Genomic DNA, 26,955 nt, shown 5'->3' on the forward strand with positions numbered 1-26,955 from the left:
AAAATACGCGTTTTTCACAAGGGGTATTTCAGATCCCTGGGCAGGCAGCGGGGCAAGATCCCTCTTTTGGTGGCTTTTTTGATCCCTCTTTTGGTGGCTTTTTTGATCCCTCTTTTGGTGGCTCTTTATTTTAGTGCCTTTCTGTAGTGGAGGGAAGCGGGGCTGAGCACCGGGGATGAGGGACCGGGGATGAGGAGCCGGGGATGAGGGACCGAGGATGAGGGACCGGGGATGAGGGACCGGGGATGAGGGACCGGGGATGAGGGACCGGGGATGAGGAGCCGGGGATGAGGGATGGGGGCTGAGGGACCGGGGCTGAGGGACGGGGATGAGGGACCGAGGATGAGGGACCGAGGATGAGGGACCGGGGATGAGGAGCCGGGGATGAGGAGCCGGGGATGAGGGACCGGGGATGAGGGACCGGGGATGAGGGACCGGGGCTGAGGGACCGGGGCTGAGGGACCGGGGCTGAGGAGCCGGGGATGAGGGACCGGGGATGAGGGACCGAGGATGAGGGACCGGGGCTGAGGGACCGAGGATGAGGGACCGGGGCTGAGGGACCGGGGATGAGGGACCGGGGATGAGGAGCCGGGGATGAGGAGCCGGGGATGAGGGACCGAGGATGAGGGACCGGGGATGAGGGACCGAGGATGAGGAGCCGGGGATGAGGGACCGAGGATGAGGGACCGGGGCCGGGGCTGAGGGGCCCGGACCATGACCGGGGCTGAGGGGCTGAGGGACCGGGGCTGAGGGACCGGGGCTGAGGGACCGGAGCCATAACCGGGGCTGAAGGCCATGGCCGGGGCTGAGGGGCTGAGGGACCGGGACCATGGCCGGGGATGAGGGCCAGGGCTGAGGGCCGGGGCTGAGGGACCGGGGCTGAGGGACCGGGGCCGGGGTTGAGGGACCGGGGCCGGGGCTGAGGGGCCCGGGCCATGGCCGGGGCTGAGGGACCGGGGCTGAGGGACCGGGGCCGGGGTTGAGGGACCGGGGCCGGGGCTGAGGGACCGGGGCCATGGCCGGGGCTGCGCTTCCCTCTGCCGGGGCTGCTCTGCAATCCCGCTCAGCCCCGCGGCCTCACCCGGAGCCTTTGGGGGCTGTCGCTCACGGCAAGCCGAACACGCCGAGCCCTGCTGTGCACGCAGAAAGGCTTCACACAGCGACGGGGCCAGACCGGCGCAGGAGGAATCCATGGCGAGTCTCCGCGTGAGGCCGGGAGAGCCCGGCCACCGCGGCGCTGCCACGGAAACCTGGACTTGCTTCGCTTGGAAGCTGCAACGAAACATGCTTTGTTTTGTTTTGTTTGTTTTGTTTTGCTTTGTTTTGTTTTGCTTTGCTTTGTTTTGTTTTGTTTGTTTTGTTTTTCCTGTAACGTTGTCCCTGTTTTGGGACTCCTGAGGGATTTTGCGGATCTCGGGAGAATCCAGGGATCCGGCGGCGGCGGCGGTGGTACCTCCCGCCCGCTGGGGGGCGCCCGGCAGGAAGCGCCGGGAGCACCGGAAGCGCCGGGGGCACCGGAAGCGCCGGGAGCACCGGAAGCGCCGGGGGCACCGGAAGCGCCGGGGGCACCGGGACACCGGGAGCACCGGAAGGCGGAAGCGCGGGCGGGGCGCGATGGCGGCGGCGGTGTCGGCCCTCAGCAGTTTGGGGGTGCCCGAGGCCGATGTGGGGGTGAGGCGGGGACGGGATCGCGCGGGGCGGGGGTCCCGGCTCCTCCCGGGGCTCCTGGCTGAGCGCGGCTCGTTGCAGAGCGACGAGGAGGAGGAGGAGGAGGAGCAGGCAGAGCCCGGCCCGGCCGCGGCGGCGGCGGCGGAGCAGAGGCGAGAGGAGCGGCTGCGCCGGTTCCGGGAGCTCCACATGAAGCGGGTACGGGGGACGGGAGCAGGGCCGGCACCGAGCGCTGCCTGGCTGGCGCTGGGGCGATCTCCAGGGGTCCCTTCCAGCCCTGAGTGCTCTGGGGCTGCTCACTGTGGGTTTGTTCTGCTCCCCCGGGGTTCGGGGCTGCTCGGTGTGGGTTTGTTCTGCTCCCCCGGGGTTCGGGGCTGTTCGCTGTGGGTTTGTTCTGTTCCCCCGGGGGTGTGGGGCTGTTCGCTGTGGGTTTGTTCCCCCGGGGGTTCGGGGCTGCTCGGTGTGGGTTTGTTCTGTTCCCCCGGGGTTCGGGGCTGCTCACTGTGGGTTTGTTCCCCCGGGGTTCGGGGCTGTTCGCTGTGGGTTTGTTCCCCCGGGGGTGTGGGGCTGTTCGCTGTGGGTTTGTTCCCCCGGGGTTCGGGGCTGTTCGGTGTGGGTTTGTTCTGTTCCCCCGGGGTTCGGGGCTGCTCGGTGTGGGTTTGTTCTGTTCCCCCGGGGTTCGGGGCTGCTCGGTGTGGGTTTGTTCCCCCGGGGTTGCTCTCTCTGTGCTCCAGCTTTGCCCTGCTCTGTTCCAGTACGAGGCCTGCAAGCTGAACAGCCAGGAGGTGGTGGAGGAGGACAAGAGACTGAAGCTGCCCCCGAACTGGGAAGCTAAAAAAGCTCGGCTGGAGTGGGAGCTGCAGGTGCAGGAGAAGAAGAAGGTAAAGAACTCCCCCAGAGCCCCGCGTGTGCAGGGACACAGTGCCAGCCTTGCACAGGTGTCGGCCCAAAGCTGGAGACGGGGGCTCTGGGTCCGGGGGCTCAGGAGCTGGGGTTCTGGAGCGGTGGGAGCCGGGGGCTCTGGGTCTGGGGGCTCAGGAGCCGGGGGCTCTGGGTCTGGGGGCTCAGGAGTCGGGGGCTCTGGAGCTGGGGGCTCTGGGTCTGGGGGCTCTGGGTCCGGGGGCTCAGGAGCTGGGGTTCTGGGTCTGGGGGAGCCGGGGGCTCTGGGTCCAGGGGCTCTGGATCCGGGGGCTCTGGGTCCGGGGGCTCTGGAGCCGGGGGTTCCGGAGCCGAGGGCTCAGGAGCCGAGGGCTCTGGGTCCGGGGGCTCTGGAGCCAAGGGCTCAGGAGCCAGGGGTTCTGGGTCCGGGGGCTCTGGATCCGGGGGTTCTGGGTCCGGGGGCTCTGGATCCAGGGGTTCTGGGTCCGGGGGCTCTGGAGCCGGGGGTTCTGGGTCCGGGGGCTCTGGATCCGGGGGTTCTGGGTCCGGGGGTTCTGGGTCCGGGGGTTCTGGGTCCAGGGGCTCTGGAGCCGGGGGTTCTGGGTCCGGGGGTTCTGGGTCCGGGGGCTCTGGATCCAGGGGTTCTGGGTCCGGGAGCTCTGGATCTGGGGGCTCTGGCTCCGGGGGCTCTGGGTCCGGGGGCTCTGGGTCCGGGGGCTCTGGATCCGGGGGTTCTGGGTCCGGGGGCTCTGGAGCTGCTCTCTGCAGGAGTGTGCAGCCAGGGGTGAGGACTACGAGCGGGTGAAGCTGCTGGAGATCAGCGCCGAGGACGCCGAGAGGTGGGAGAGGAAGAAGAAGAAGAAGAACCCCGACCTGGGCTTCTCAGGTAAATCCTCAGCTGTGCTCACCTGTGCTGCTGCTGAGGTAGGGAGGGGAATCGAAATGATTTCATTGATAGAAGCTAAAGAATGATCTTTTATGAATAAGTACGTTTCTAAGTCCTAAAGTGAACACATTTTATAGTGTTGGTGCACTGTGAATAGCATGCGGTGGCACAACTTATCTGCAAACACTGTGAACAGAAAGAGGGATAATAGAGAGTTTACACTCTTCTCAGACTTTTCCCAGGCTTAGCCTGGTAGAAATCTCTCTGCTTTTCTCTCTGGACTCAGAACATTGTGAGCTGCTGTTCTGGGTGAAGAGCGAGCAGGGAGAGCAAAGCCAGTTTGTCCCCAGCTCTGTCACAGATGTGAGAAGCAGTGCTCACTGTTTAAATTTCTTTAATAAAGGTTTAATAAGAGATAAAAGGGACAATATCTGCCAGAAGCACGCCTTAGCTTCAAACAGTTTTCTTCCACGTTTTTCCAGTTGAATGAATATTTATGAGGAGTTACACGTACTCAAAGGTCCCTGTGAGTTTGCATGTCCTAGGAGCTCTTTGCCTTGGTTGTAAGCTGCATGCCATCTTGTGGATTCAATCAATTCCATTTTCCCTCGAGGCTCCATCCTGTTGTTCTGGCTCTCCTGATAACCAGAGTCAGTGGCAAATTCCTCCCTCGGTGTCCTGGCTCTTGTCCCTGTTACCACAAACGTGAGAAACAGCGCAAGAGTTTCCACGCTCTTACCTTAGTTACACAAATAAAAGCATTCTAACACTCCATTGGCTTAATATTATGCTAAATAATCCTAAACATAATAATAATAATAATCCTAAACATAATAATAACAATAATAATAATAATAATAATAATAATAATAATAATAATAATAATAATAATAATGATGATGTGTGTTTATCACACTACTGTTTGTATATGACAGATTGTATTATGCCAAAAAGCGGGTAAAAGGGATGACAAATTGTACTGTACCAGAATCTTTGTGGTCAGTAATAACTTGTGAAAGCCAGTGCTATAAAATACATTAAAAATGCTATAAATTATATAAAATAATGCTAAAAATACATTGAAAATGCTAGAAAGTACATTAAAATGCTATAAAATAGGTAAAATAATGCTATAAAATATGTGAAATAATGCTATAGAAATATGAAATACTATAAAATAGGTAAAAATAATGCTTTAAAATAGGTAAAATAATGGTATAGAAAATATGTAAAATAATGCTATAAAACAGGTGAAATAATAGTATAAAATGGGTAAAATAATGGTATAGAAAATATGTAAAATAATGCTATAAAATAGGTGAAATAATGGTATAGAAAATAGGTAAAATAATGCTATAAAAATATAAAAGACTATAAAAATAGGTAAAAATAATGCTTTAAAATAGGTAAAATAATGGTATAGAAAATAGGTAAAATAATGCTATAAAATATGTAAAATAATGCTATAAAAATATAAAATACTATAAAAATAGTTAAAAACAATGCTTTAAAATAGGTAAAATAATGCTAAAAAATGTAAAATAATGCTATAAAGTAGGTGAAATAATGCTATAAAATAGGTGAAATAATGTTATAAAATATAAAATAATGCTATTAAATAGGTGAAATAATGCTGTAAAATATGTGAAATCATGCTATAAAATATGCTATAAAATCATGCTATGGAAGGTGTGCAATGATGCTATGAAAGGTGTAAAAACATGCTATAAAAGGTGTGCAGTGATGCTATAAAATGTGTAAAATCATGCTATAAAAGGTGTAAAATCATGCTATAAAAGGTGTAAAATCATGCTATAAAAGGTGTAAAATCATGCTATAAAAGGTGTAAAATCATGCTATAAAAGGTGTAAAATCATGCTATGAAAGGTGTAAAATCATGCTATGAAAGGTGTAAAATCATGCTATAAAAGGTGTAAAATCATGCTATAAAAGGTGTAAAATCATGCTATAAAAGGTGTAAAATCAGGCTATAAAAGGTGTAAAATCAGGCTGTGAAAGGTGTAAAATCATGCTATAAAAGGTGTAAAATCACGCTGTGGAAGGTGTAAAATCATGCTCTAAAGGTGTAAAATCACGCTGTGGAAGGTGTAAAATCATGCTCTAAAGGTGTAAAATCATGCTGTGGAAGGTGTGCAGTGATGCTGTGGAAGGTGTAAAATCAGGCTATAAAGGTGTAGAATCATGCTATAAAGGTGTAAAATCACGCTGTGGAAGGTGTAAAATCATGCTGTGAAAGGTGTAAAATCATGCTATAAAATGTGTAAGATCATGCTCTAAAGGTGTAGAATCACGCTGTGGAAGGTGTAAAATCATGCTCTAAAGGTGTAAAATCACGCTGTGGAAGGTGTAAAATCATGCTCTAAAGGTGTAGAATCACGCTGTGGAAGGCGTGCAGTGATGCTGTGAAAGGTGTAAAATCATGCTATAAAAGGTGTAAAATCATGCTCTAAAGGTGTAGAATCACGCTGTGGAAGGCGTGCAGTGATGCTGTGGAAGGTGTAGAATCACGCTGTGGAAGGTGTAAAATCATGCTCTAAAGGTGTAGAATCACGCTGTGGAAGGTGTGCAGTGATGCTCTGAAGTACCGAGTCATGCTGTGCAAGGCAGTGAGTGCTGTCCCCTTCTCCCCAGACTACGCGGCGGCGCAGCTGCGCCAGTACCAGCGGCTGACCCGGCAGATCAAACCCGACCTGGAGCGCTACGAGCAGCTCAAGGAGCAGCAGTGAGTCCCGCCGGCAGTCCCTGGCAGCACCCGAGGCCTCTGCGGGGCAGCAGCAGCCGCCAGGCAGGGAAATCCTCCGGGCCGTTCTCCCGCACGCGGGGATGCTCTGCACTCTCAGCGGGCCCTGCTTCAGGAGGGCTGCTGGGGCAATGAATGAGGTTCATTTCTTCCAGCCTGGCGCTGCTGAGCTGCAGGAAGTGCTCACGCAGTCGGGTCACGTTTCAGTGTGTCATCAGGCACTTCCTGGAGCGGGGTTTGGTTTTGGTTTAAGGACTGGTGCAGTTTGCAGACAGACAGATTTAGCCTTTCTGGGCAGTTCTGTGTCTTTCAGAGGCACCCGCTGGTCCCTCTGTTGGGTTTAATTCTGACGTTTGTCGTCTGAATCTGGGATTGCCACAGCTGGGTGAGGTGTGACAGTGGAACTCAGGCGGACCACGAGGACACAGAGGGACAGGACGAGGGGTTCAAAGGGAAAGAGGAGAGATTTAGGTTGGATATTGGGAACAAACTCCTCCCTGTGAGGGTGGGGAGGCCCTGGCAGAGATTCCTCAGAGAGCTGTGGCTGCCCCTGGATCCCTGGAAGTGTCCAAGGCCAGGCTGGAGGGGGCTTGGAGCAATTTGGGATGGTGGAAGGTGCAGGGGTGGGACTGGCTGGGCTTTAAGGTGCTTCTGGGATTGTCAGGAGCCCCGCAGCACTGCCGGGTGTGTAACTGCTGCCCCTGCTCTGCCCGCAGCGGGGAGGCCCTGTACCCCACCTCGGACAGCCTCCTGCACGGCACCCACGTGCCCTCCAAGGACGGCGTGGACAGGATGGTGGCAGACCTGGAGAAGCAGTGAGTAACGGGGAGAGAGGGGAGGGCAGGGGCTGGGGGTGCTGCAGCCCCGGGGCTCAGCCCCTGCTGCCCCCCAGGATCGAGAAGAGGGAGAAGTACAGCCGCAGGCGGCCCTACAACGACGACGCCGACATCGACTACATCAACGAGAGGAACGCCAAGTTCAACCAGAAGGCCGAGAGGTTCTACGGGAAATACACGGCCGAGATCAAACAGAACCTGGAGAGGGGCACAGCCGTGTGAGCCTGGGCCCTGTGAGCCTGCCTGGCCCGGCTCAGCTCGAACAGAACCTGGGCCCTGTGAGCCTGCCTGGCCCGGCTCAGCTCAAACAGAACCTGGGCCCTGTGAGCCTGCCTGGCCCGGCTCAGATCAAACAGAACCTGGGCCCTGTGAGCCTGCCTGGCCCGGCTCGGCTCAAACAGAACCTGGGCCCTGTGATCCTGCCTGGCCCGGCTCGGATCAAACAGAACCTGGGCCCTGTGAGCCTGCCTGGCCCGGCTCAGATCAAACAGAACCTGGGCCCTGTGAGCCTGCCTGGCCCGGCTCGGCTCAAACAGAACCTGGGCCCTGTGAGCCTGCCTGGCCCGGCTCACTCCTGCCTCCTCTGTTGCCGTTTTCCATTTTAAATTGTATCAAAAGTAGATTTTTAGCTGTTTCTCTCTCACTGAACACTTGGCAGGGTTCAGCTGTAAATAGCTGTGGCTGACAGCAGTAGCCAGGTTCTGCCTTCCGTGCTCTAAATAAACTCTTTGGTCTCATGTGGGAGTCGGTGTCGGTTCCTCAGGTTTGTGTGCCAGCAGGATGAAGAGCAGAGTAGCAAGGCAGCTCCCCCTGTCCCTCAGGAATTCCAGGGTGGGATTGCCCCCCTGGCAGCAATTCCAAGGGTGGGATTGCCCCTGGCCAGCCTCAGCCACAGGATAAAACACGGGATCCTCCTTCCCCCCATTCAAGGGTCTCCTAAAGAAGCTTCCAGACACCAGCAGTCCATTCGGTTGATTTTACCAACGCTTTGTTTATACAAACCCCAAGTTTAACCAGTTACTGCAGTCCCTGCAAGAGCTCCTTGTCTTCCTGAACTCCCTTCTCCTGGAGCAGAGGTCTGGCCCCCTCCTGCCCCTTTCCCTTCCTGCCCCACAGGGAGGCTGAGCCTAAAGCAAACCAACAAAACACAAGCCTGTAGTCACTGGAGTCCAGCATCAGGACAGCGTGACTGGGAACGGCCACGATTCCTGTGGCAGGCAGCTGCAATCCTACACAATCCCCACTCCAGAGGGACCCAGCGAAGGAAAACCCTTGATGGAGGCAGGATCCACTGCCAGAGTGATGCGACAGCCCTCCTGTGCTGGAGCTGGGCAGGGCGAGGTAACCCCAGGAATAACCACATGAACTCGGGCCTAACACCTGACACACTCAGCCAGTGCAAAACTAAACTTTATTCACTTGAAGTAAACAGTTACACAAGGTAAATCCAGGTGTTCAAAGAACAGCTACTCAACCATGGTTTAGAAAAAGTTACCCACCTGCAAGTTCTAGTCCAATAAAGCAATATAAAATATTTACAAATATATACAAGATTCCCATCTGTGGCTTCTGGATCTGTGTGCTCTCTATCTGAAAGAGAAACCTAAGATTCCAAAAATTAAGACCTCAAAATAAATACTCAGTATTAACAAGTCTTCAAGCCCATCAGAAGTCTCCATGTCTCTGCTGAGGGGTGTCACGGGCTGCAGTCTGACAGTGACTCCCATCAGCGTGCCCGGAACAGGGAGCTTTTGGGTGAAAAGTTCAGGAATGTTTTCTTCTCCTCCTTCTTGACAGGAACCCACTGCCCATAGGGGCTTCCCTTCCTGTCATCCTCCCTGGCTGGAGAAACCACTGGGTCCTTAGCCACAACATGGCTCACTGGCTTCTGCAGGGCGGGCTTGGCCATTGTGTTCTGGGGGAAAAAAAAATACATTTCCTGTAAGAAAAGGTGCTGAAATCAAGGGCTTTATCATATAAATCATATAAACCTTTTCTCTCCAGCTCCTGGAATTCCTGATGCTTATACTGGGTATCAATCCCATGCACAAAACACAGGAGAAATCCCCGAATCCTAAGTTTGCATTACTAACACACATAACTTGAGATAAGCTGTGTTTTAAACTAGTTCTAGATTTGAATTGTTCAGGTTGAAGGTGAGCTCTTATTTCAAACACACTGCTGAGGCGTATCCAGGGTGCTGCTCCCTGCTTTCCTGCAGGGAAATCATTACCAAGCAGTAAATTCCTTTCATTATTGAGGTGATTATTTGGGAAGAGCCCGAGCCAGGAGGGCTGGAGCCCTCACTTGGGGATCCCATCACTCACATTAGGGCTGAAGGAAATGCTCCTCTGGATGGTTGCTCTCTCCATGCCAGCCTTGCTCACGTCCTCAGCTGCACTCCCAGGTTGCTAAAGAAGAGCAGACACAGCTTAAGAGGGGCCCCCTGACCCAGGGCAGGCAGTCACTGCACAGCACAGCTCTCTGTGGAGTGGTTCAGTACTTGATCTCAAGTGGCTGTAAAGCCAGAGCGCAGCAGCGCTGGGCCCCGCGGGCGCAGGCAGCCTCTGCCCGAGGCAGCCGTGCCACTTCCCGTGGCAATGGAGGCAGCTCCAGGCCCCGCCAGAGCCCAGAGGACTCGCAGCCACAGCACAAGCTGCCACGCCAGAGCAGTGACACAGCGAGGGCAGCAGCGCTGCACACCCGTCCTGCAGGGCTTTGGAGAACAACAATGAACTTATCTGCAAGGGATGCAGGCCTCTTCTTCTGTACTCTCTCAACATCTGGAATATATTGCATATGTTTATGAAAGGGATGCCTGCGCCATTTGTGTCAAACCCTCAGCAAACTCGCTTCCCTTTCCACGAGCAGCACCTGAGCCAGGCAGCGGCTGCAGGTTTGCATTTACTGTGCCTCAGGCTAACACACCACGACAGAACCAAACTAAAATTCACTTTAAGCTGCTCCAGTTTCTCCCTCCCTTCAATTCACGGCAGCTACAGCCCACAAGTCCCTTAATTACCACCAGATTTTCTTCCTCATGTCTGGAACCATAGTCATGATTTCTATAAGACAGAAATAAAGTATGTAAAATGCATTGTGTGCTTGGGTATGGAATTTCTGGGAAACAGTTTGTTGCACATGAAAAGCTTTTAACAGTTAAAAAAGGCAGAAAGATTTAACCTTAACCAAAAAAAAAAAAAGAAAAAAAAAGCCCACAGTATTCACTAGATTTAGCAAGGAGACTCCTGGTTTTAGGTCAGAAAGGCATAAACTAGTGGGATTCATGGGAAATATCCCACGAGGAGAACAAGTCAAAGGAACAAGGCAAAGTCTCCTCTCCTTCCCCAGCTGTCCCTACTGGACACTCAGGGGATCAACCACCTCAGAGAGGGCCTCTGCTTCCAGCTTAAGGCAAAGCCTCGAGGTTTCTGGACAAGTTTTTGTTCAAGAGTTTGAGCTCATACGCACAAGCTCCACAGTTGAACGACAGCACAGCCATGCAGACAAGTCTAAGAGGTGTTTACCTGTCCAGGGAGAACACTCCATACTTACCTCAGCTGACTCCGTGGCTTCCTCATGCTCCTGCTTCTCAGTTTTGATCTCCTTGGCAGGAGCAGAGATCTTCAGGCTCGCTGGCAGGACAATGTTGTCTGTTCCCAGAGCTTTGGCAGCATTGGCTTTTGCAATTTCCAGCAGTTCCCTCTTGTCTAGAAGGGCAAGGAATAAAAGAAGTGCTTGGTGTCACATTAAAATCCATGTGTACCCACTCAAGCATAAATCCTGCAGGCTTTACATCTATGCAATCATCAGCCGGGATGGATCTCGTCACAGCCTGCCCCCCCGTGCCAATTAATGTTCTGAAGATCAATTTTTATTAAATTCATTTGTCCAACCCCACTGAGGTTATTTTTTCCACTTGGGCTTCACAAACCAAGCAAGCCAAGGAGAACCTGCCTGCTTCAAACAAAACCCTCTTTCTAGGCTCTCACACAAAGAAACCTCAGAAGGCCCCAGGTACCTTTTTCACTGAGGTGCAGAGGCGACCTGCTCCGCGAGCGTGTGCGGGACCGGCTCCTCCAGCCCCGGTAGGCCTCGGGGTAGATGGTTCTCCCGAAGCCGTAGTACCGCCTGCCCCGGGAGCGGGACCTGCTCCGCGAGAAGGAGCGCCGGTAGCAGGCCCTGCTGCGGGACCAGGAGCGGGAGCGGTGCCGGCGGTAGCTGCGCCGGTAGTGCCGGGGCCGGTAGCGGCCGCGGTAGCGCCGGGAGCCGCGGGAGCGCGAGCGGCTGCGCGAGTAGGAGCGGGAGCGGCGGCGCGAGCGCCGGGAACCGTGCCGCCGCGCCCGGGAGCGGGAGCGTGACCGGGAGCGGCTCCAGCTGCGCGAGGAGCGGCTGGAGGAGCTGCTGGAGCTGGAGCGGGAGCTGCACGAGGAGCGGCTGGAGGAGCGGGATGAGCCCCGCTGCCTGGGCGAGCCCAGGGTCAGGTCGTCCATGAACTCCGTCACGGCGGCCGTCTGCCCGGCGCCGCCTTTCTGCGCGCCCTCAGCCGCCGCCGCGGGCTTGGCTGCCGCTCTGCAGTGCCCGGTCTCTGTTCCTGTGGGGTGGAGAGGGAAGTTCAGCATTTGTGGGCACCAGGGCATTTCCTCAGCAACAGCAAACGGGGTGACACGCGGGCAGCGAGGCCAGGGATAATTAAACACCCCAAGGACCCCCAGCCAGCCTCCAGTGACAGCTCAGCTCTGCAATTCCCTGTCCTGCAGTGAGCCCCAAAACTGAAACACAAGGAATTAAACACCCCAAGGACCCCCAGGCACCTTCCACTAACACTGAACACTGCAATTCCCTGTCCTGCAGTCAGCCCCAAAACTGAAACACAAGGTTCTGCGAAAAAAGGAAGGCTTCAGTTTAAACCATGGGTGGTTCTGCGTGGAATTTTGGAGATAAGTAAGTCTGTGTGGGTTTTAAGTGTAATTCCTTGTGCAATACCTTTTTTTCCCCCAAAAAGGAGGAAAATCTTGACATTCTTGAAAAGAATTTTCAAGGTATTTTATCATCCTAAATACATAACATCCATTGCATCTACGATACAAAATCACCACTTGCCTTCCAGCTCAGTACAAACCGAGTTCTCTACTACAACTCCACAGAGGTTTTTACTCCAACAAGGGAAAATGAAAAGCATCTCGTAACTACAAATCAGCAAAGATCTCGCCGGTATCTTGTCACCAAACTCGCGGCACACCGCTCCACACAGCCCAGCAGTGCACGCAACAAGCTGCTGTTAACAGCGCTCTGTGCAAGAGCCGGGCCATGAGTCGGTGGTCGGTGGCCGGGACTCGCACGGGACGCAGCACTCCTCGCGGCTCGCTATTAACAATTAAGATGGCTGTCCCCGGAGTGGCAGCCATTTTATGGCCACAAAGGTTACTCGGGGTAGGGATCTCATCACAAGACTTCAGCCCAGAGTTACGTAACCGGTTTAGAGTTCAGGGCAGCTTGCTCTGACACGGAGTTTCTATTTAGCGCTCGGTGCAAAGCGATGTTAGGCAGCAAATCCAAGCCCTGCACTGGAATCTGTTTAAAATTTCAGCTACGGAGAGAGTTAAGTTACAGGGAGAGCTGTCAGACGCACTTCTCTCGCTGCTACTCTAGCTGAAGTTCCACTACACCTGCACGTCAAGGTCACACCGCCGGCATGGTAATGAGAGAAATCCCCAAGTGCCGCCTGCCATCGCCAACCCCCTCCCGGCCCGTGCATGGGGGCCCACGGCCGGTCCCGGGCCCCCCGAGCCCTCAGGGCCGCCTCACTCACCGCTGGGCGCCGCCGGGCAGGCCCCGCGCTGGTTCCCCTGAGGCACCTGCGCGCTCCTGCAATAAAACAAAGGAAAACCATAAAAACCCACCCGTGAGCGGCCCACGGCCCTCACTCCGCAGCGGCCACCGCGATCGGCCGCTCCCGCCTCGCCTCTCCCCCCCGCCCCGGGCCGTGCCCCGGCCCGCCGCCTCACCGGCTCCATCCCGCCGGGCTGCCCCCGCACGGGTCCTGAGGGGAGAGCCCCGCTTCGTGAGTCACCCCCATAGCGCCGGGCCCGCTGCGCCAGCCGCGATCGGCGATAGAAGCGCGACAGAACCGCAGTCCGGGGCCGCGTCCGCCCGCTGCCGCCGCCCGCCAGCGACTGAGGGCCGGCGCCGAGAACCTTCCAGAACGTCCCGCCCGTTACGCAACCCGCGCGCTCGCCGCGCACGCGCCGGCCCCGCCCCCCCGAGCGGCCCCGCCCCCCCGAGCGGCCCCGCCCCCCCGAGCGGCCCCGCCCCCCCGAGCGGCCCCGCCCCCCCGAGCGGCCCCGCCCCCCGAGCGGCCCCGCCCCCCGAGCGGCCCCGCCCCCCCGAGCGGCCCCGCCCCCCCAGCGGCCCCGCCCCCCCGAGCGGCCCCGCCCCCCCGAGCGGCCCCGCCCCCCGAGCGGCCCCGCCCCCCCGAGCGGCCCCGCCCCGGCTCTTGGGACGCGGCCCCGCCCCCCCGCCCCTGCGCGCGCGCGCGCCGCGCCTGCGCGCGGCCGCCGCCGCCGCCGCCGCCGCGTCCCGTGACGGTGCGCGCGGAACGCGCGGGGAACGCGCGGGGCCGGGGGCGCGCACGGTGCGCGGGATAGCGCGGGGTGCAGTGACCGGGGTGCGGGGGATGCTCGGGGTGCAGTGACCGGGGTGCGGGGATGCGCGGGGTGCAGTGACCGGGGTGCGGGGATGCTCGGGGTGCAGTGACCGGGGTGCGGGGGATGCGCGGGGTGCAGTGACCGGGGTGCGGGGATGCTCGGGGTGCAGTGACCGGGGTGCGGGGGATGCTCGGGGTGCGGGGATGCGCGGGGTGCAGTGACCGGGGTGCGGGGGATGCGCGGGGTGCGGGGATGCTCGGGGTGCAGTGACCGGGGTGCGGGGGATGCGCGGGGTGCAGTGACCGGGGTGTGGGGATGCTCGGGGTGCAGTGACCGGGCTGCGGGGATGCGCGGGGTGCGGGGATGCGCGGGGTGCAGTGACCGGGGTGCGGGGGATGCGCGGGGTGCGGGGATGCTCGGGGTGCAGTGACCGGGGTGCGGGGGATGCTCGGGGTGCGGGGGATGCGCGGGGTGCAGTGACCGGGGTGTGGGGATGCTCGGGGTGCAGTGACCGGGGTGTGGGGATGCTCGGGGTGCAGTGACCGGGCTGCGGGGGATGCTCGGGGTGCGGGGATGCTCGGGGTGCAGTGACCGGGGTGCGGGGGATGCTCGGGGTGCAGTGACCGGGCTGCGGGGATGCGCGGGGTGCGGGAGCGGGGCGGGGTGCGCGGTGCATGCGGTGCGCAGCGTGCGCGGATCGGGGGTGCGCCCCGGTGAGCGCCGCGTCCCCGCCGGGCGGCCCCGGGCTCGGGCGGTCCCCGCGGCCCTGGCCGCCCCGCGGAGCCGCGCCGCCGCTGGTTCCGTGCGCGGACGGAGCTCCCGTTTCCTCCCGCAGTCGTTGGCAGCGCTGAGCCATGTCCGGGTTCCTGGAGAGCCTGCGGTGCTCGGAGTGCGTGGACTGGGGCGAGAAGCGCAACACCATCGCCTCTGTGGCCGCGGGGGTGCTGGTACGGGCCCACCCTGCTCGGGACTTTGGGGGTCTTTCGGCTTTTCGGTCGCAGGATAGAAATGATGAGGAGTTTGGGAGTTACAAGTGGGAGGATGAGAGGAAGCGGCCTCAAGGTGTGCCGGTGGGAGTTTAGGTTGGGTAAAAGGGGAATTTCCTGCAGTGAAAGGGTGGCCAGGCAGTGCTGCAGTCACTGCCCCTGGGAATGTTTAAAAAATACATGGATGTGGCGTTTGGGGACACGGTTTAGTGGTGACCACGGTGGGTTGGAATTGATGGTTTCAGAGGGCTGCTCCAACCTTAGCGATTCCAGGGAAAGGAAGAACAGGGATACATTGTCCCTGTGTGTAGCAGCAGAGTCACTGACAAAACCTGGCCTGGTTTCCTCCGTCCATTTTTTGTTTAAATTCCCCAGTTTTACCCAGGAAGTAGCTGCCGGAGTGGGCAAATCCCTGGCTTTGCAGTCAGCTTGATCCCAAACTGACAGCAGAACTAATGGTGTCACAGTTTAGTCTGGGTTGGAGACTGTAGGGCTGTTTAAATATTGATGATGTTTTTCCAGAGCAGTCTCACAGGCTGGGGAAAGGCTGTGTCTGTATTTTAAGCTCTGTGTTTTAAGCTCTGTGTTTTAAGCTCTTTTCCCCCCCTGCCAAGTTTTTCACAGGCTGGTGGATCATCATCGATGCTGCTGTGAAATACCCTCAAGTGGAAGACTTCAACCATTCCTACCACGCCTGTGGGGTGATCGCCACCATCGCGTTCCTGATGTAAGGAATTCCCCACCCCGCCCGCTCCCAGCAGGGCAGCGAGAGAGCAGAGCTTTGATGCCACCCCTGTCCCCTTTGATGCCAGTCCTGTCCCCTTTGATGCCACTCCTGCCCCCTTTGATGCCATCCCTGCCCCCTTTAATGCCACTCCTGCCCCCTTTAATGCCACTCCTGCCCCCTTTAATGCCATCCCTGCCCCCTTTAATGCCACCCCTGCCCCCTTTAATGCCATCCCTGCCCCCTTTAATCCCACTCCTGCCCCCTCTAATGCCACTCCTGCCCCCTTTAATGCCACCCCTGTGTGGCAAGCACATTTCTCTCTCTCTCAGGATTTTTATAAAGGTGCACAGAGAGAAGTGAAAGAGAAAACAGTTTCTATTTCTGCTCCTTGTTTTTCTCTTGTGGAATGTGTTTGGAGAGTTGTTTACCTAGAGTGAATGCCTGGTTGGATCAGGGTGGATTGTTTGGGCCTGATGGCCAGGGGGATCCACCTGTGTCTGGGCTCTGGAGAACAGGGTCACGAGTTGTGAGTGACTTAGATAGGATACAGAGAGTAGCATGTAGTTTTTAGTATCCTCTTTTATATAGTATATTAATGTATCATAGCATAATTATAATAAAGAAATCATTCAGCCTTCTGAAATAAGTCAGACATCAGCATTCTTCCCATTGGGTTCGCCGACATCTACAACACTCCTGCCCCCTTTGATGCCATTCCTGTCCCCTTTAATGCCACCCCTATCCTCTTTAATGCCATTCCTGTCCCCTTTAATGCCACCCCTGCCCCCTTTGATGCCACCCCTATCCTCTTTAATGCCACCCCTGCCCCCTTTGATGCCACTCCTGTCCCCTTTAATGCCACTCCTGTCCCCTTTTAATGCCACCCCTGTCCCCTTTAATGCCACTCCTGTCCCCTTTAATGCCATTCCTGTCCCCTTTAATGCCATTCCTGTCCCCTTTAATGCCACCCCTGTCCCCTTTAATGCCACCCCTGTCCCCTTTGATGCCATTCCTGTCCCCTTTGATGCCACCCCTATCCTCTTTGATGCCACCCCTGCCCCCTTTGACGCCACCCCTGTCCCCTTTTCCCCAGGATCAACGCCGTGTCCAACGGGCAGGTGCGGGGGGACAGCTACAGCGAGGGCTGCCTGGGCCAGACAGGTACCAGGGCTGGGCTCACCCCCCTGCTTGTGGGGTTTGTGGGGCCGTGCTGTCCCAGGGGTACAGGACATCCCCCATCCCATTGCAGGGGCTCGGATCTGGCTCTTCATCGGCTTCATGATGGCTTTTGGGTCCCTCATTGCCTCCATGTGGATCCTTTTTGGGGGCTACGTGGTTAAAGGTAAGAGCTGACCCTATTTTTGGGAGTTTAAGGTGTTTTAAATGAGTCCTGGATTTTGGAATTGGTATTTAGAGGGTTTTTAGGCAGGCCCAGTTTCAATATTTTGCCCTACACACCACTGTCCCATACTGATACTGGGATGGATTTGATCTATTTCTAAGTACAAACTTCCTCTACAAACCCAGCTCTTGCCCAGCTGGGAACTCCATGGATATAATTAAGCTGCTACAGTTTTAAGGGAATAATTCCCTGGATGAACACTTATTCCCAGAATACAAATTACTGAGCTCCTGCAGATTGCTCCCAAAGCCTCTCTGCTAAATTAGCACAAGGGAAAATGACATGTCAGAAATGGGATATGCTTGAAAATTACCTCAAAAAAATTTTTTACTTCAAAAAAGATTTTTTTCTCTCTTAGAAAAACCAGTGGTGTACCCAGGAATAGCAGTGTTTTTCCAGAATGCATTCATCTTTTTTGGGTAAGACTGTCCTCTTTTATTTGTTTCCTATTTAATTTTAATGATAAAGAACTGAAACGTGCTGTGATCTGGTTGGTCCTAAAGTCCTGTTTTGTAAGCAGACCTGTGTGAATAAACTGGGATTAACAAATACCCCTTGAAACCCTGTGTTTCAAAGAAGAGGAGTTTGATTTGTTGTCCCTTTGCTGTGTTTCCACAGGGGCCTGGTGTTCAAGTTTGGCCGCACAGAGGATTTGTGGCAGTGAACCCCCCCCGGAGTGCTCTGGGCTTTACCTGCACCCCCCAAAGTTTTGTAAAACCATTTTGTAAACCTTCCATTGTGTCTGAAGAGAAACCAAGGAAAGCTGAAAGCACTAAATCCAGCTCTATTCCGGTTCTTTTTTTTACTCTTGTACATCCACTTCAGTGTTGTGGTGTTTTTGAGAAATGTAAAATTGCTACAAACAACAGTGGAGTCACTTTTCTAAAATGATGTTTGTTACAAATAAAAGGGGAGTGGAATATGGATGTATTTAACCAGCTGTTTCTATGATGTTATTTACAATCCAAGACTTACTAAAACTGCATTTAAACAACCTTTTAACAGATATTTATTAAATATTTCCTATATCTGGGCAATATAACCATTTCTTCAATTTCAAAACTTGCTGGTGTGTGGCTTTTCTTGTGTAATTCAGAACTGTGGTGGTTTGGGATTTTTCTTTCCCCCCCATCCCTGAATATTTCATTTATCCTGTGGTGATAAAGAGGAAGTGTCTGGGAAGTAACAACTGAGAGTTGTGTGCAGAAGGTTTGGGCAGCTGCTGAACTCGTGCTGGCTCTTTGGGAGCTGGGAACCAGGAAAACTGGCCCTTCCTCTGCAAGCCTGCATTCCTTGGGAGCTGCCTCCCTCTGTAGCTGCAGGGATCTGCTGTCAGTGAGTGAATGAGGCCAGTGAGCCTCATCAAAGGCCTCGGCCTCGTCACCAGCTCCCTCATTCACTCCTCTCAGGCTGCTGAGGAAGAGAAACAGCCACGTTTTCACTCCTCTACTGGGTAAGCACTGCTGCGAGGTTTTCTATGTCAGCTATTTCTGAAAGTAAGAGTCACTGAGGATCACAATCCACTTAAAAACAGGGTTCACTGGCAGAGAATCCTCTGTCCCCAACGTCCCTGCCCTTCCAAAATGGGGTGCTGGCAGCACTGAGGCCCATCCCCTGTGCTGGGCCAGGCTGTCTCCTCCCAGACACTGCCCTGAGCGCTGTTTGTGTTTTACATTTGGCAGCAAACCTCAGGGGTTCCAGGAACACCACCCACAACTGAACTTTTGCCATCAGAACCTCCCAACATCCAGCCCCAGCCAGATTTTTCCAGGAGTTCAGTCTGGCAGGATGCAGAGTTCTGGCCCTGCTCCAGCTCACTCATCAAATCCTGGCTTGTCGAGGCCCTCAGCAGAATCACTTCAGCTTAAAAACTTGAGTACCTTGCTAGATAAGAAGAGCTCCTTGAGAAATGACACTTTCAAATCCATCATTTTGCCTTGTAGAGTCAGGAGCTAAAAATGGTTTAATGTTTCCAAGCACTTGGGTTGATAAGCCATGAATGCAGACAACTTTTTGGTGCATACCCTCTAAAAAATATTTTAAGGTAAGGACAACAAAGCAGAAAAGCTGAATGCACCTGAAGTTTGCATCTGTGAATTCACACTCTGTATCCTTCAAGAATAAGTGGAACAGTTTCGTTTTTGAGTGTCCATTGGGGTGGCTTTTTGGGGCCTGAGAATTGGTTTTTCAGTGTTCTTTGAACTCATAGCTGTTCAGTTTTTCTGGTGATAAAAAGGAAAATCTTATCTTGGTCCTGTCAGCTGGGATCCTCCACTCAAAATCCAACAGACAAGTGGGGAAACTGTGAACACAAACGTTCTTGAATCAGAACATATCAATTCATCACAGGAAAACCCCTCAAAACAATGGAAAAGCTGATTAAAAGCTGATTTTCACCCATCTGTTATTCCTGTAATTCAGATACAGCCTCACATCAGCACCTAAGGGTGCCCAAGGACTGTTTGTGCATCAAATTGTGCTGGGGAAAGGAATAACCTTTCTTTCCCCATATTTTTAATTCAAATACCTGGAGTTCTTCATCGTGGTGCTAAATGAAGTCCCCCACAGTGACTCTGAAATAATTTTGTAACTCACCTCCCAGTAAAACTGGTCATCAAAGTACTTGGAGACATGCACTGCTTTCAGCAGTTTGATGTTTAAGATGAAACCTGTTGTTAAAAAGGGAGACATGCAAAATAAACACCAGGGCAAAGGGAAGGATTGCATGTAACAGGAGTTTCTTGGCAATATTTATCCAAATGTAATGGATCAAAACACAAATTCAGACCCAAATCCTCCAGCAGAGCTTCCCTGACCCGAGCTGGCCTTAAATACAAAAAGAGGCTTGCCAGGATCAAGGCTTGGGATACTAAAAATGAATTACTTTAGGTAAAACCCCATTAAACAGCTGCTAGATTATGAAAATACATCAAAATGATGACTTTCTTGCATGAGAAGAGCCTGTGTATTTAAAACAATTTGGCTTATCAGCACTGTTAGCTTGGGATCTCTGATGGGAATATCTGGATTTTTGAACAATTGGTTAAATACTGAATGTTTGGTTATTTCAGCTGGATGTTTTCTAAAGATCTAGTCCTTCTTCATTGCACTTAAAGTAATGCAAAGGTTTAAATAAATTAAAACACTCAAAAAATCATTGTAGGGTGTGTTTCCCAGCAATTTTCACTGGCCACTTCTCTGTTGCTCCAGACAGAATTAGAGGCTGGGGAAAAGCAGCAGCTGCCACAAACCAGAGCATTCCATGGGAGCCACGTGAGTGCTGCTGCTCCCAAAGCAGCAAAAAGTCCCAAAAATCCCAAAATCTCCTGATCAAAGGGCTGCAGCTGGGCTGAGGCAGCTCCTGATGTTATTGAAAGTTTGCACATTTGCTCCAAATGGCCTAAAAAGTGACAAGACCCAGATCGGGGCATCTTCTGTCAATAAGACAACACCCAAAAGTGGAAGTATTTTCATCTTCACACCTCTCCTGTCTGCAGGTTGAAGGCAGCTGTTAAACCTTGGTTAAAATAAAACTTCAGCACTGAAAGAATGGTGCTGCTGGGTTATTTCTGTGCAAAACAGCTCTGGCTGGGAGGAGTCCCTGGCACTCGTGTTTCCATTTATTCCACAAGTGATTTACCTACAGAAACTTGCTCCAGGGAAATAAAGGAATTCCTGGGATGTTTCAGTACTGACCTGTAATCAAACCTGTTATCAAGGCAGTGCTGATGGTCTGACAGAAGGCACCAATATAATAAAAGGCAGTGTAACCCAAACTGAAAAGCAAAAAAAGTGTTTCAGCTTTTATTTAGCATTACCACCGTGAATGAAGCTGCATCTATCAAAATCTCCCACAGAAGCTGTAATTCTCAAATCTGCAGCTGCAGTGAGATGTTTCAGGAACATACCAGCAGCCTAATGCAGACTTCAGAAGATTTGTTTTGTCCATCTTCTTGGTATTAAAACTTAATTAAATTTGTTTCATTAAGAACGTGATGAGAAGTGTCAGGCCCTCATGCTGCACTCTCATTTCTCCCTCCCTCCTAAGCTCCCCAAAACATCCCAAATCCTAAAGTGAGTCTTGGAGGGAGGCACATGCCCATCCTTCATCTCCTGTATCTGCTGTATTTAATATAAACAAAAAGGGAGACAGAAAACAGGACCCAAAGTCTGCTCAACTCTCAAATTCCTTTTTACTGACTTTTTTATTTTGGACTTCAGGGGTTGTCTTGGGTTACCTGATAGAAAACAATGAATCTGTGATGACATTCAGGCTCTCTGGATGTCTGACAACTAACTCTTCTTAGGGCACACTGCAGTGATGATTATTTATCTTCATTATTTAATACAAGAATTGATGTACCTGGATAGCTCATTCCATTGTGTGTAAATCCCATCTTCTACAACACGAAGAACAACAGCGGCCACAGCTCCAAGCACAGCAGGCAAACCAAAAGTGAAATGAACTCCAGAAGTATCCTGAAGCTTCAAAGCAGGATTAAAGCACCTCTAGGAAGAAGAAAATGTTTAATTGACACCCAGAAACACAAGCTGGTAATTGCAGATCAGCTGTTGCAGACCTAGAGGATGTATTTGCTCCCACGAGCTGCAATCCTGCACTCTGCTCAAAACACCTCAGGTTTCCTCGCTTGGAAAAGAGGTTTCCCTCGGGGTATCCTGCATTGGGAAAAAAAAATTTACACAGCTTATCCAAGAACCATTTAGGGGTTTGAGCATTACCTGTAAACAGTGAGATCCCAGGATGGTGATGACACTGCCCAGCAGCCCCAAAATCATGGCAATCCAAGGGTGCTGGATGAGGTCTGCCGTGTAGCTGACAGCGACCCCTCCAGCCAGGGCTGCACTGCGGATGTGAGCCTGGAAAGAACAACAGTAGCCACTCAGGGCACTTCTTACAAGGGTTTGTAGTGCTGGAACAAGGGGCAGTGGCTTTAAACTGGAAGAGGGAAGGTGCAAGATTAAATATTGGGAAGGAATTGTTCCTGGGAGGGTGGGCAGGCCCTGGCACAGGGTGCCCAGAGCAGCTGTGGCTGCCCCTGGATCCCTGGAAGTGTCCAAGGCCAGGCTGGACAGGCTTGGAGGAGCCTGGGACAGTGGGAGGTGTCCCTGCCCACGGCAGGGGGTGGAGTGAGGTGGTCTTTGATGCCCCCTCCCATCCAAACCCCTCTGTGAGTCTGTGACTGTCAGACCCTGGACAAGGTTTCAGTTAACAGCTGTTGTATTTCCTGTGTATTCCTGAAGTACCAGAAAATCTCTTTGAACAGAAAAACCCCGTGCAGGGTTTTCCCTCGTCCTTACCATTCTGAATTTGCCATCCGTGGAGGTCAGAGCAGACAACATGAAGGCAGCCACAGCACTCACTGCGAGGGCCAAGTAAGTGTTGAGCACTGCTTCCTTGGACTCAGACAGGATGGAATTGAAGCTTGGCCAGAACACCCAGACAAACACAGTGCCTTGGGGACAAGGACAAGAAACCCTCAGGAGCTGCTCTGAACCACAGGGAACCCATCACTGCCTGTCTCTGGAGGGCTCCAGCCCACAGTGCGCATTCACTGTAATTCCCAAACCTTTCCCAAAGCAGAGCCTCCTCTAAGATCACTCCCAGTGAGGAACTGTCAGTGTCACACCTCCATGACCACACAGGCTTCTCTAACAGGAATGAAAACAGGTTCTTCTGCTTCCCTGCCTAGTGGTCAGCGTTTGGGAGCCCCAGCCTCCCAGGAGCCAGTGCCCTGCCTGGCAGGATGCATTCCTCCTCACCTGCCCGGGGCAGCACTGCACAGACCGAATTCCAGCCAGCAGAGGGACGTCGGTGGCCTCAGAGCACCTCAGGCTGATCCCAGCCGGCCCCGTGGCCTGGGCTCTGCAGACACCAGCACAAGCCAGCAGCTCCTTTGGCATTGCCAGCTGTTGTATTTTGTTTCCAGCCCACTCCCATCACTGATGTTGTGCTCCCCACCCCACAGAGGTACCAGACCCTTGTGCAATCCACCTGACAGTGACATTTGATGTGTTCTTGTCCAAGACCCCTAACAAGCGACACAGGCATTGTCACTATGAGGCACAAATCCAGTTTCCAGCAGCCCAGGCAGGCATTGATTTTGCACCAGCTTGTCTTGGCTCTGTGAAATCCAGTTTCTATTGCTAATATCCATGATTTCAGTGCATCAAGGCAGAGAAAACCCTGCCTCAGACAGGAGAGGCCATTTCAGCAACACTAAACTTATACTGGAACTGAGGACTTGGGAGATGATTCATCCTATTCCCATTGATCAGGCAGTTAGTCAGTCATAAATATAGATATAAATTCCTCTGCAGCATTCTTATAAGTATGTGCTCAGCACTGGAAATAAACAGCAAACAAGAACTCCAGGGACACAAAAGAGCAGCATTTCAGATTTGCATTCCCTAAAGTGGGCAAAGACTGACTGAGAATGAGACTCTGTGGACCTCTGCAGGAAGCTCTGGGTTCAGCTGGTGGCAGTTGCACTACAGAAGCTGTGATAATGAAGACACCAAACTGCTTCCATAAGAAAAGGAATGGAAGTCCCAGACACTGAGCCTGTCCCTCCCCAGCTCCTCTCTCGTGGGCCTGCCTGTATCACTCTCCCCACCCTTCACCAGGCTTTATCTTTTTATTTCTGTTACCAGCAGGGACTGCCCCTTTCTATCTCTGTGCACCACCTGGACAAACAGCCCGAGCTCTGCTGAAATACAAGTTATGAGCTCAGCTCTGGCACACAGCCCCTCACCAGCAAGGGGACAACTTGGCCAGGAAAGGGAGTGGTGAACCCGGAGAAAGAGCTGGTAACCTGGAGGAGCCTTTATGCTGAGGTGACAAAGCAAACTGAGCCCCAGCTGTGGCAGGAGTGGCCTCTGGGCCAGGTAGGAAAGGGGCCACTGGCACAAACCAGGAAGCACAGCAGCAGTTCCTGTGCTTGGCTGCACTCAGAGCTGCATTCTGCATTTAAACCCCCAACCCTCCCCACGTTGTCCCTGCCAGGACTCACCCAGCACTGAGAACAGCTCTGACTTTGGGGTGCTCCTGTTCTTGTCCAGCCCTGGGGGAGGCTCAGGGAAGCGGGAGGTGAGTGCCAGACCAAAGTAGGCTCCAAAGAGGTACACGTGCATCACGGTGACGTGCTCTGGGACCTGTACCAACAATATTCACCATCCGTGGGCTGATCCAGGCCACACAAAGCCTTTGCTGCAGCTCCTGACAGAGCTGTTCCAAAGCTCCTGTGGCATTTTCCCCCACATATCTGCACATCCCACCAGGGTACCTCCAGGAATGTTGAGTTGATGCATCTGCTCACGTGGAAAAAGATTAATTCCACCAGGGTCATCACAATTAACTGCACTGGATTGGCCTTGCCCAGGACTGCCCCAGTGGAGATGACCACAGCAGTCATGCTCACCACAGCCTTTGCTAGACTGCAAGAAAGAAAGGAAAGAACAACAACTCAGTCTCAGGGTGACACTGGGGCCAATGAAAAGGAATGACACAGAACAAAGTACTTAAAAAGCAAAAGCCCTCTAAAATGCCTGCAAATGTGACTGTCCATCCCCGCCAGGGCCCCATAAGGAGGCATTCACCTCCGCAAGGAGCAGTCAGCAGTGCTGCACTAGCCCAGCTCTAACATGAACTCATTACCTTTCCATACCAACTTGATTTTGCCTTCCCCTAATGAAAACTAATAAATCTTCTGCCAGCATAGACCACTGGACACCAAGAACAACGAGCAAGAAGTTGAATCCAGTGCTGCTAAAGCCATATCTTCTCAGAACCATCAGGAAGAAGCCAAATCCAAAAATCACCATGTGGCTGACATCTTGAAATTCTACAGGACAGAAAAGAACAAGACAGCAATGAAATTATTAATGCAGACTTCTGGTTAAAAAAATCAATTAAAAAATTACAATTAACTAAGAAGCCTTCAGATAAAAATTTAAATGCCACTATTGTTTAAAGCTCATAAAGAGCTTTCTTTCCAATCGATAATCAGAGAAAAAATACCCTTAATGCTGAATTTATTTTTACACAGTTATCTGAATGGATGCCGCAGGATGGGGGCTGAGTGGTCAAAAAAACCCAACAGAAAACTGACCAAAATTACAATTTAGTCTCGGATCCCCATCACACCTGTGACATAAAGAAATTCCCACAACTCCTGGCAAGTTCAAAGAGCAATAAAACCATTCTGCTTCTCACCACCAGACCCCGCTGAGTCCCACCCCAGGGACTCAGGAGGTGCAGGGCAGGGCACAACAGGAGCAGGGATCCCCCCCTCCTTTCCCAGCAGGGTGCCAGGCTCACCTGGGTAGGAGCTGGATGAGACGTAGGTGTCACTAACACCTGGGAAGCCAAAGAAAGAGCGGGTGAGGAGCAGAGCTTGCAGCAGAAGGATCAGCCAGGGCACGCTGCAGCGGAAGCTCAGGTACCGGGCAGGCATCGTGCACTCTGCTACATGGAGCACCAACACACAAATTACTCCTTTTCCCCAGAAAAATGTCCCCGTGCCCGCACACCAAGAGCAAAGGAGGTGTGGGGGGCCAGCAATGAGGACTCAGCCAGAGATAAAAAGGCCAAGAGGCGTGAGCAGGGAGCAGCTCCTTATCTGCACTGGGGCAGGAGCCCAAACTCTGCCCAGCTCACAGGGGTTGAGCCCACGGAGTGGCCACGGCCACGGCCATGGCCACAGCCAGAGCCACAGCCAGAGCCACAGCCAGAGCCACGGCCATGGCCAGAGTCACAGCCACAGCCACAGCCACAACCAGAGCCAGGGCCAGAGCCACAGCCACAGCCACGGCCAGAGTCACAGCCAGAGCCACGGCCATGGCCAGAGTCACAGCTACGGCCACGGCCAGAGTCACAGCCAGAGCCACAGCCATGGCCAGAGTCACAGCTACGGCCACGGCCAGAGTCACAGCCAAAGCCACAGCCATGGCCAGAGTCACAGCTACGGCCACGGCCAGAGTCACAGCCATGGCCAGAGTCACAGCCACAGCCACGGCCAGAGTCAGAGCCACGGCCACGGCCAGAGTCACAGCCAGAGCCACAACCAGAGCCAGGGCCAGAGCCACGGCCAGAGCCCAAGCCAGAGCCACAGCCACAGACACAGGCACAGCCAGAGCCACGGCCATAGCCAGAGGCAGAGGCAGAACTAGAGCCACAGCCAGAGCCAGAGCCAGAGCACGGCCACAGCCACAGCCAGCCCTGCTCCAGGACACCTCCCCGGGCCACTCCAGTGCTGGGGGCCCAAAGGGCAGGGACACCATGAGCCCATGAGCAGCACCATTATTTGTTCACTTGGCCCCAAGTCCTGGCACAGAAAGGAGGGGAGGGTCCTGCTGAGACCCCCAGGGTGACCCCACAGCTCTGCAGGCACGTCCCACAGCGAACCCTGTGCGGATGGATCCAAGCCAAGCCAGGGAATCAGGGAGCTCTGGGGAAGCAGCAGCTCCTCTGCTGCTGTGGGATCAGTCTGTTGCTCACACATGGCCATGGGAACAGCTCCAGGGACATTTTATGGATCCACAGCACAAATCATGGGGTGGTTTGGCTGGGAAGGGACCTTAAAGCCATCCAGTGCCACCCCTGCCATGAACAGGGCCACCTCCCAGGGTGCTTCAAGCCGTGTCCAACCTGGCCTTGGAAACTGCCAGGGATCCAGGGGCAGCCACAGCTTCCCTGGGCACCTGTACCAGGGCCTCACGACCTCTGAATAAAGAATTTCTTCTTAATACCCACTCCAACCCTGCCCTCTGGCAGTTCACAGCCATTCCCCATTGTCCTGCCATATAAAAATCCCTCTCCTCCCTTTATAAGCCCCCGTTAGCACTGGAGGAACATTTGTCCCTTCTCAGTATTCACTGTGCCCTCTTTGTCCAGGCAGTTCAGGTCAGAGCACTGTAACTACACCTCAGGCTCTGCTCTGTCACAACCCCAGTGCTGAGCTGGCACAGCACAGCCCGAGGAGAGCCCAGGAATGGGGAGAAACGTGCTCAGAAATAGGGATAAAGCCACCTGCTGGTGACAGGGACATTTATCAGGCAAAAATACACGCAGAAAACTCACAGTTCACTTCAGTTTTAGGCCATCCCTCCTGCCAAGCCAGGCTGTAGGGCACAAGAACAGTGTG

The 26,955-nt window shown here is 53.7% G+C and overlaps 4 protein-coding genes and 1 long non-coding RNA gene across 9 annotated transcripts in view; 2 read left to right on the top strand and 3 right to left on the bottom strand.

Moving 5' to 3' along the window:
- The window catches only part of LOC137462488 (uncharacterized), a 338,602-nt gene that overhangs the window by 187,491 nt on the left and 124,156 nt on the right, over window positions 1-26,955 (bottom strand). The window lies entirely within an intron of this gene.
- SYF2 (SYF2 pre-mRNA splicing factor) lies at window positions 1,583-8,633 on the top strand. 3 transcript variants are annotated; one of them, XM_068172789.1, is made up of 7 exons: window positions 1,583-1,671; window positions 1,759-1,866; window positions 2,424-2,549; window positions 3,316-3,433; window positions 6,086-6,176; window positions 6,911-7,009; window positions 7,087-8,633. In XM_068172789.1, exons 1-7 carry the CDS (start codon window positions 1,615-1,617, stop codon window positions 7,250-7,252), a joined length of 765 nt encoding a protein of 254 aa, XP_068028890.1. In that variant the 5' UTR covers window positions 1,583-1,614; the 3' UTR covers window positions 7,253-8,633. The 3 variants fall into 3 exon arrangements, with proteins under 3 accessions (XP_068028890.1, XP_068028889.1, XP_068028888.1); XM_068172788.1 differs by having other exon boundaries at window positions 1,594-1,665; window positions 1,750-1,866; XM_068172787.1 differs by having other exon boundaries at window positions 1,600-1,671; window positions 1,750-1,866.
- On the bottom strand, window positions 8,423-13,239 carry RSRP1 (arginine and serine rich protein 1). Of its 2 annotated transcripts, none has more exons than XR_010993693.1 (6): window positions 13,039-13,239; window positions 12,843-12,898; window positions 11,052-11,624; window positions 10,586-10,740; window positions 9,358-9,813; window positions 8,423-8,945 (listed from the first exon to the last, which is right to left on the bottom strand). XR_010993693.1 is itself a non-coding variant. In XM_068172786.1 (6 exons), exons 1-6 carry the CDS (start codon window positions 13,107-13,109, stop codon window positions 8,757-8,759), a joined length of 1,128 nt encoding a protein of 375 aa, XP_068028887.1. In that variant the 5' UTR covers window positions 13,110-13,229; the 3' UTR covers window positions 8,423-8,756. The 2 variants fall into 2 exon arrangements, 1 of the variants encoding a protein (XP_068028887.1); XM_068172786.1 differs by having other exon boundaries at window positions 9,358-9,441; window positions 13,039-13,229.
- Window positions 13,640-17,854, top strand: TMEM50A (transmembrane protein 50A). The gene is made up of 7 exons (XM_068172735.1): window positions 13,640-13,664; window positions 14,513-14,624; window positions 15,278-15,390; window positions 16,484-16,551; window positions 16,640-16,732; window positions 17,151-17,211; window positions 17,411-17,854. The coding sequence occupies exons 2-7, from the start codon at window positions 14,532-14,534 to the stop codon at window positions 17,454-17,456; spliced, it is 474 nt and encodes a 157-aa protein (XP_068028836.1). The 5' UTR covers window positions 13,640-13,664; window positions 14,513-14,531; the 3' UTR covers window positions 17,457-17,854.
- Window positions 17,513-25,376, bottom strand: RHCE (Rh blood group CcEe antigens). The gene is made up of 10 exons (XM_068172733.1): window positions 25,131-25,376; window positions 24,468-24,654; window positions 24,097-24,247; window positions 23,824-23,965; window positions 22,112-22,266; window positions 21,533-21,670; window positions 21,156-21,301; window positions 20,489-20,568; window positions 19,388-19,461; window positions 17,513-19,094 (listed from the first exon to the last, which is right to left on the bottom strand). Exons 1-10 carry the CDS (start codon window positions 25,264-25,266, stop codon window positions 19,068-19,070), a joined length of 1,236 nt encoding a protein of 411 aa, XP_068028834.1. The 5' UTR covers window positions 25,267-25,376; the 3' UTR covers window positions 17,513-19,067.

This window comes from Anomalospiza imberbis, chromosome 25 (assembly GCF_031753505.1).
Source record: "Anomalospiza imberbis isolate Cuckoo-Finch-1a 21T00152 chromosome 25, ASM3175350v1, whole genome shotgun sequence".
Lineage (NCBI taxonomy): Eukaryota > Metazoa > Chordata > Aves > Passeriformes > Viduidae > Anomalospiza > Anomalospiza imberbis.